The sequence below is a fragment of the Lipotes vexillifer genome, unplaced genomic scaffold (genome assembly GCF_000442215.2).
Source record: "Lipotes vexillifer unplaced genomic scaffold, Lipotes_vexillifer_v1.1 scaffold1103, whole genome shotgun sequence".
Lineage (NCBI taxonomy): Eukaryota > Metazoa > Chordata > Mammalia > Artiodactyla > Lipotidae > Lipotes > Lipotes vexillifer.
This window is the reverse complement of record NW_006775759.1, coordinates 524,833-533,667: the sequence shown is the minus strand read 5'-3', so window position 1 is coordinate 533,667 and position 8,835 is coordinate 524,833. Positions and strand designations below refer to the sequence as shown.

Genomic DNA, 8,835 nt, shown 5'->3' with positions numbered 1-8,835 from the left:
TTCCAGATACTTATTAATTACAAAGGGTGAAATAGGGAGAATCCTGGCAGACACCATCTTAACTAAGTGATCAAAATATGGTCACTAGTAATAACCTATCTCTATGATGTACCTTTTTATAAAAGTACATAAAGTACATAAAGCATACAGTGCTTTGTTTTATCACATGTATATACCTGTTGTAACCAACACGTCAATCTCTAAGATCCCTTTCTAACATGGCAGCTCTCCAGAACTTTTTAGACACTTATCAGACTGTATAACTCCTACCATTTAGTTCAGTTTTATTATTTACTTCCATTTTTCTTTTTTTATTGAACTATAATTGATTTACAATATTATAATATATTTGTTTCAGGTGTATGACATAGTGATTTAATATTTTTATAGATGATACCCCATTTAAAGTTGTAAAACACTGGCTATATTCTCTCTGCTGTACAATATATCCTTATTGCTTATTTATTTTACATATAGTAGTTTGTATCTCTTAATCCCACTTCCCCCTCCCCACTATTAACCAATGGTTTGTTCTCTATATCTGTGAGTCTGTTTCTGTTTTGTTATGTACACTCATTTGTTTTATTTTTTAGATTTCAAATATAAGTGATAACTTAGAGCATTTGTCTTTCTCTGTCCAACTTATTTTACTAAGCATAATATCCTCTAGGTCCATTCACATTGTTGTAAATGGCAGATTTCACTCTTTTTTATGGCTGAGTAATATTCCATTGTGTGTATTATGTATATATATATATATATATATATATATATATATATATGCACACACACACATCACATCTTCTTTATCCATTCTTCTGTTGGTGAACACTTAGATTACTTCCATAACTTGACTATTGTAAATAATGCTGCTATGAACATTGGGGTGCATATATATTTTTGAATTAGTGTTTTTGTTTTCTTTGGACTTCCATTTTTCTTTTTTGAGCTTTTTAATACACCCTATAATCATTTTAACTGTAAAAGTAATATCATTACATTGTCACTCATGTTCAATTTGTGATCCATCAAGCATCTCTGTTCTAGTTTTCTATTCAGTGATTTGGCAGCTAATGCCCTTCCTAGATGTACCAGGTGTACATCTAAATGTGAGTGGACTAGAATACCTAGAGAAGGTGTAACCAAGGGAACAGCAGAGGTGATGCTTGTAATCCCAGCAACTCAGCCCCAGAGAACATGGTTACAGCAGGGAAGGCAGTGCACACGACTCAGGCCTCCTGGCTGCAATGGTGCTCGCAGCCACAGGTAACCAGGCAGCAGTGGGAGAAATGTCTATGACTCTGTCCTTCTAACCATGGAGCCACCCACAACTCCAAGCCCTTGCCACTGCCTCCAGTGGTAGTGCCTGTGAACCCCATAACCCTGAACACAGCAGAGGAACCCCTGACCCCCACTTCCCTCCATCTTCCCCCACCCACTATGGAGAACAATCCTGTGCGTGACTCAGGAGATGGCAGACAGAGCAGAAGCACCCACTATCCTGGAGCCTCAGGAAGCAATGCCAGTGACATCAGCAACAGCAAGGCACTAAGGACTCCAAAATAGTGACAATGCCAGCACTAGGCAACACCCATGACAGAGTTAGCAGAGGGCGGAAAGTGCCTACTCTCAAATATAACCAGTCAGCGCAGGTAAGAGAAATGAAAAACCTTTGCTATAGTGCCACGTACTGGAAAACAATAGAAAGACATTCACTACTTCAAATGTGCCAGCAGATGAACAACTCATCAAGCTCCATGAAGATCCACAGTAACATTGTACCACAAAAAAAAAATGACAGTTGTCCAGAAACCAATCTTAAAAATCACTGAATATCACAATCTGATAAAGAATTCAAAATAGCTATCATGAAGAAACCCCAACAAGCTACAAGAGAGCTCCGAAAGTCAATTCAATGAGCTCAGGAATAAAATTAATGAATTAATTAACAGAAAGAGTAATTTACCAAGGAGATTTAAACTCTTAAAAGAATCAAACAGAAATTCTGGAGCTGAAGAACTCAATACACTGGAGGTACCACACTCCCTGATTTCAAACTATACAAAGCTATAATAATCAAGACAGCATGGAATTGACTGAAAAACAGATACATAAATCAACGGAACAGAATTGAGAGGTCAGAAATAAACCCACACATATACGGAGAATTAATTTAAGACAAAGGATCAAAGAACATACAATCTAGAAAGGATGCTCTCTTCAATAAATGGGTACAGGAAAAACATTTTACACAGAAATTTACATTGCAATATTGAATTACACTTTGTTTTATTGAATTATCCATAATGTTTTATTATTCTTACTGTTTAAGCTAAACGTTATACCTGAAGGACCAGGAGATTGGTAATTCTTTGCATAGGGAGTCAAAGTTGAGCTAATTCTTTTTTTTTTTTTTCATAAGATGACATTTATGTTGTCAGTAAAATATAACACTAAAGATACTAAGTACAAAATAGGTTAAATATGTCACCTCCCCACCCAATTAAGAGCTGACCCACCAGATCCAAGTGGACGATAGCTCTGAGGAAGCAGAAGGGCCATTCATTCTGCAGGCACCAAACTAGACATATCAACTTAAAAACATTACATATGTATAATATATATGTTTGTGTATGCAATTAACCATTAATAAAAAATAACATGCAAATTAACCATTAATAAAAAATAATAATGAGCACATCACCAATATGGTTACAATTAAAATAAAAGGAAATGCCCAGTGAGAGGAAAATGAAAAAAAAAAAAGGGAGAACAATTGGAATCCTAGTAAATGGCTGATGAGATTAGCAATCTGTACAAGTGCTTGAGAATCTAGACTTTAGCAGTATCTTCTAAACATAAACAGATGCATAACCTATGACTTAGCAATTCCACTCTTATGTATATACCCCATACTATGACATACATGTATTCACCAAAAGACATGTACAAGAATGTTCATAGCAGTGTTTATCATACATAGCCAAAACCAAGATAACCTACATGACCGTCAACAGTAGAATAGATAAGTAAAATGTGTATTAATTCAATAGACAGATTTGAGAATGAACATACTATACGTACAATGACTTGGACAAAAACAACAACAACAACAACATGATGTTAAATAAAAGGAGCAAAATACAAAAGAGCCATAATGTGTGGTTCAGTTATACAGTTTAAAATCAGGCAAATTTAATCTGTGGTGTTCGAGGTCAAGAAGGTCGTTACCCTTAGATGGGAGTTGTAGGGACTGATGTGAGGAGGGATAAGACGTTATGGGTATAATAATGTTTTGCGTACTGGCTTGGGTGCTGGTTACATCGGTGGCTTTATATTGCAAAACCGCAATGAGCTGTACAATTTATGATTTATGTTTTACCTCCAAAGAAAGGTTACAGAGAATTTTAAAAATCTCACAGCACTGGCCACAGGAAAACCGTATGTGAGAAGGAATTAAAAGCCTATGTGAGGGCTTCCCTGGTGGCGCAGTGGTTGAGAGTCCGCCTGCCGATGCAGGGGACACGGATTCGTGCCCTGGTCCGGGAAGATCCCACATGCCGCGGAGCGCCTGGGCCCGTGAGCCATGGCCACTGAGCCTGCGCGTCCGGAGCCTGTGCTCCGCAATACGAGAGGCCACAACAGTGAGAGGTCCGCGTACCGCAAATAAATAAATAAATAAATAAATAAATAAATAAAAGCCTATGTGAGAGCAGATTAACGGAGATCCACGTTTTCCAGGGAAAGGATGAAATGTTGGCAATGAGGATTAGAATGGGAATGAGTTACAGAAAAACAAATTAAAAAATACTGGGCCCAGAAAGGGAGCCGGAAATCAAATGTAAAAAATGTAGTGAGTAACCTAGCCCAGTTTCAGTCAAGTGGGGTAGATGGGAAATGTTATGAGACTTATTTATTTATTTTAATCGTCTGGGAAAAGGTAAGGTTAGTTCTAGAGAATCCATCTAAAATTTAGCAGCAGGGAAAGAGGGACCAACATGGAACCCACGTGGTACTTAGAGGTAAAAGCAGGCTACACTGGTTGAGTGTCACGTAGATTAGTACTGAGCTTTCCTCTCTCTTGTCTGCAGTGTGCTAGGAAATATGGAGACAGATCAGCAAATCAAAAGACACAGGCAAAATGGGACTATTCAGTTTCTTCACTGGTTTAACTATTTTCATTACAACATTCAAGTCTTTGGACTTCCTATAGCTGTAGCAAAGGCTAGTCTCAAATCCTTCCCACATGAGAACTACCTAAGTACTATATGTACAGCAAATCTCTCTGAGGTTGGGGGAGAGATCAGGCTCAGTGCAATTTGAAGATGCCTTGCAGAACAATTAGCCAGGGCAAGATTTATTAATAGATTCACTCCTTTATATGAATAACAGTATCGGCATATTCCCAGATATGTCTGTTCCATTAGGTGTTAGAAGCATATTTAAAATTGAATTGATGATCATTTTAATTTACTTCATTCATAAAAGATTTCTTCACTGATAAATAAAACAGGATTTTTAGCCAATGCAGTTAGATATTTCCTTGTTACTTACTTTTCTTTCTTTCAAAATAGACTTTTGAGGGTTTTTGTTTCTTTTTTAACCACATTTAAGCATGCTGTTTTTCTAGTCTATTTTTCTCACAGAACTGAAGAACAGACATTGAAATGGAAACTTCTCAGAAATTTGACGTTATGAAATCTCGTGTTCAAAGATAATAATATCAAATATAAGGTACCTGCTCTATTTCAGTGTCAGTTTACAGTTAACAGTTGTCTCTAATACTTTAAGAATGTAATTGAAAACAAAAGACAAATTAGACTTTACCAGTTCTTCTTGGAAATATAGCTTGATTTGAAATAAAATATTCAAGGTAGTTATTTGTTGTTCAACTACATTTAGTAACATGACGAGCATAAAGGATTTAAGTAAATAAAATATTTAATTTCTTAATATGTGGGATTTCTGAAGCTAGATTAGTGTACTGTGTAAATGAGAAGTTGGGAACATTCTGTTTCACAAAGGCTTTTTCACACGTTATATAATTTGTCATGGTTTCCTTTGGGAAGGGAGATTTAGTATATCCCAGAGGCCGTTTATTTTCTACAAATATTTACTGACTACTTTCTATGTACATAGCCCCATGATAGTATAATTAGGGCATTGTCATTACAAAGTTCTTGTGTAGTTTGGTGTAAATAATATTCAGCATAAGTATAATCCTTCATAATTGACATAACATTTCCATCCATAAAGTGTCATATGATCATCCTAAAGAGTACTGTGAAATAATTTCCCCATTTTAAAGAGAAGGATGTGCTGTGACTCAAGTTTACCTGCCTGAGATCACACATTTAGCAAATGGAACTTGAACCCAAATCTCCTGTGCTTTGCAAGGACCTTCACCATTTTACTTTTTACATCTCCCTATTTATAGACAGTTACCTTATTCAAAACCCAGAGTAGTTGGTATGTGATACATATATGCGCAGTGCTAACTATTATAGCACACATTTCAAATGTCTTGGGAAATAGTCATGTGAATAACACCTAAATTTAAAGCGAAATATGTTTTTGAAGCATATGAAATTTGGAACCCAGAAAAAAAGAAAATATAGTTATGCTACATTATAAAAGATATAAAAACACAGAATTTTACTTTCAAAATTCTACCATATCTACAAAAGTTATGCAAAATTTAATTACCTTGCATATGTTTTATTTATATGTGTATGATATGTTCAATATCTTTCCTCTAGACTAATTCCACAAAGAAGTTTAAAAGTGATGGAAAACAGGATAAAGAGTATTCCAAAATCAAGGAAAGAAAAATTTTACAGATTCTACTTGTGAAAGGTAAGATTTAAGGTCAAGATACATTAAATATTTATTGTAAATCCTTATGTAAGTCCTGCATCTATGGCCTGCCATGGGTTTTTGCACTTGTTTTTACCTGTGCCTGAAATGCTTTTCTTCCAGGGATCCTACTGGTTCTCACTCTCACTGCTCTGAGGTCTTTGTCTGAATGTCATCTTTTCATTTCAGACCTTCCTTTGCCACCCTATTTAAAAGTATAACACTACTTGCAAAACTGTCTAGTCTTTGTGTTTTACTACATAGCATATATCACAGTCTAACACCCTGTATATTTTATAGATTCATTTTATTTGTTGACTGTCTCCTTTTACTAGTGTGAGCTCCATAAGGGTAGAGTAGAGATTTTGATCTGTTTTGCTAACTGTTGTATTCCCAGTACCTAGAAAAGAGGTAGGTACTGGGCTGGTATTTGGTAATTTTCTACACAAAGAAAGCAAGATGGATGGAAGGAAGGAAGGAAGGAGGGAGGAAAAGAGGAGGGAAGGAAGGAAGAGGGAAGGAAGAAAGTAAAATAAATGAAGGGAGACAGGGAGAGACGGAAGAAGGAAGAAAAGAAATAAAGAAAGGGACAGAGGAAGGCCAAAAGGTGAGTAAAAGAACAGTATTTTGCATATTACCTTTGTAAGAAAGTACCATTGGTAGCATCAACTCTTAATTTTTGCTGTTAATTAGTATCCCTGCTACTACTAATAGATCTAGAGAAAAAAGCATTAATTAGAAAAGAAAACAGAAAAATAAAGAAAGGAAGACTCATGAAGATGAGAGAAAGAAATAATACATACAATGAACCAGAGCTGGCCTTGACAGTTTGTTTTATTTTGTTTGATGCTCATAAAGGAATCTGTGAGACAAGGAACCTTGAGGTTTGCCAAAGGTCCCTGAGCAATTAAGTTGGAGGCAGTGCTGGCGCAAGCACCCAGGGGAACCTAAGGATGGAGAGATAGTGAGAGGCAGAGAAGAGTATAAATTCAAGTTTCCAATGCCTAATCCTAGACTTTTTAAAGCTTCCTCAGACAAAAAAAAATGAAGAATGAAGAAGGGAAAGTAAATCAGGTATCACTTCAAAATGTGTGTCAAGGTAATTTTTAGCAGTGTCATAATTTATCCTAGTGAAGGTATTTTCATTTATATTTGAAGATTGATTTACACATTGAAAAGCTATTACCTAAATAAGCACAACATTATTTGCTTTGAGACAACAACATACATATTAATACCACCACTCTATTTTCTAGGAATTTATCCAGAAATAATGTTCAAGGATGTGTACAAAAATATAAGTGTATTTACTTCAGCTTGGCTTAGGCTGTGGTATGGAAGCCTTGTGCTGTATTAACAATAAGAATAAATAAGATATCTAGAATCAATAGTAAGAGAATATTTTAGAGACTTACCTAGGATTTTGCTATAGTATGAATTCCATTGTCCCCAGTAAGACTGAAATATATAGTCTTGCAGTGGATAAGATATGGTATTTTTAACCCTTTCACCGAAGGTCGTCTGGTCAGTGAGCTCTGAAAGTGCTGCAGGTACATAGGAGGAAGGTGCTGGGATTTTTCCAGTGTCTCTCCACTGCTGAGGCTGGAGAGAACCTCAAAGTGTACATAAATGGAATTCCTGATTTCAGAGCAACCAGGTCTCCACAGATTGTTACTGGGTCGGCTAGCAGCACATCAAAGCCTCCTTTCTGAAGTCTTGCCATTAACTTGGGGCTCTTTAATACTCAATCACAGATATGTATATTAATTTGAAAAAAATTATGTAGGAGTTTTCCTAGTTCTTTGTAGAAAGTCCAGAGCATGAGAAGAATAGGTCTGTGATCTATCCACAGCATTATCAGATGTTCAATTAAGGAGCCGATGTTGCTTTTCTTGTAGGAAACAGATATCACCTCAAAAGTCACAAGAGAATCATCACTGGAGTTGACGAATAGAGTCGCTGATGAAGCCTGTACAGTCACATTGTGATTTCTTTGATTCAACTCTTCTAAAATGACCTTAATGTTTAACCGATGGCTACCATCCGTTGGCTAAATTAGTACATTCCCATTTAGAACAAATTCAATTGGAGTCAAATTAAAAATCAGAAGATGGGAAAACTTCTTAGGCATTGTGATATCCATTATGGAAACCATCCTACTACAGATCTTTTAAGACGAAAAGAAACTTTCAAAGTATATTTAGGTAGATTATTTTTTCAAACAAAATAATATTTAATGCGATGGCTACACTCATTCATAAGTCAATTGATCTATAGATTAAAAGGAAAACAATATAACTCAAATTCTTGAATATATTAATATGATTAGTCCAACAAAAGAAATGAAATCTGACAGTATTTTAAAGAAAAAGAAGCAAGCAGGTTATAAGCCTGATATCTGTGTTCTCTGTGAAAATAACCATAATTTATAAAATGCTCCTTCGATTTAGTATACCTTTCCCCAAATTGTTAAAATAATACTTCTCGCTGCTAAAGTCACTTTGCCAAAACTTGCAGAACTTTCAAGCTGGATATCTTTATTATAAGGCATTTCTACATGCATTGTCTGACTCAATCCTTTTCATAATCTTGTTTAGCAGAAGTGGTTTACTCCATTTCATGGATAATGAAACTAATGTTGAATTGCATATCCAGAAGCATATTTGACAGAGTAGTAAAATTGAGATGACAATCATAACACTATTTCACTCATTTCTGGCTTTTTACAATGTCATGTCTCATCTTTGTTAAGTTTCAGGAACTTTGGCAATGTTATCATTTCCCCATGGCTCATATTTAGGAAAATATTAAAAACAAGCTTCCCTTAGAGGAGGTTTGCTCAAACACTTCAAGAAGTTTTAGATTAATTGGGTAATAGAGTTAATTACTACACATTTGATAGAGGACTGTTTTCTTCTCCGATAAAGCAAATTGATCACTGTCTCCTTGTTACAGGGAAATTTTAATTTTCTTCCCTAT

At 35.6% G+C, this 8,835-nt stretch overlaps 1 protein-coding gene across 1 annotated transcript in view; it reads right to left on the bottom strand.

Moving 5' to 3' along the window:
• Positions 1–5,515: 5,515 nt before the first annotated feature.
• The window catches only part of LOC103080267 (UDP-glucuronosyltransferase 2A1-like), a 51,657-nt gene continuing 48,337 nt past the window's right edge, over positions 5,516–8,835 (bottom strand). The window contains 3 exon segments of the mRNA XM_082930874.1: positions 5,516–5,550; positions 7,272–7,438; positions 7,440–7,906. Coding sequence (XP_082787000.1) covers positions 5,516–5,550; positions 7,272–7,438; positions 7,440–7,906 — 669 coding nt within the window.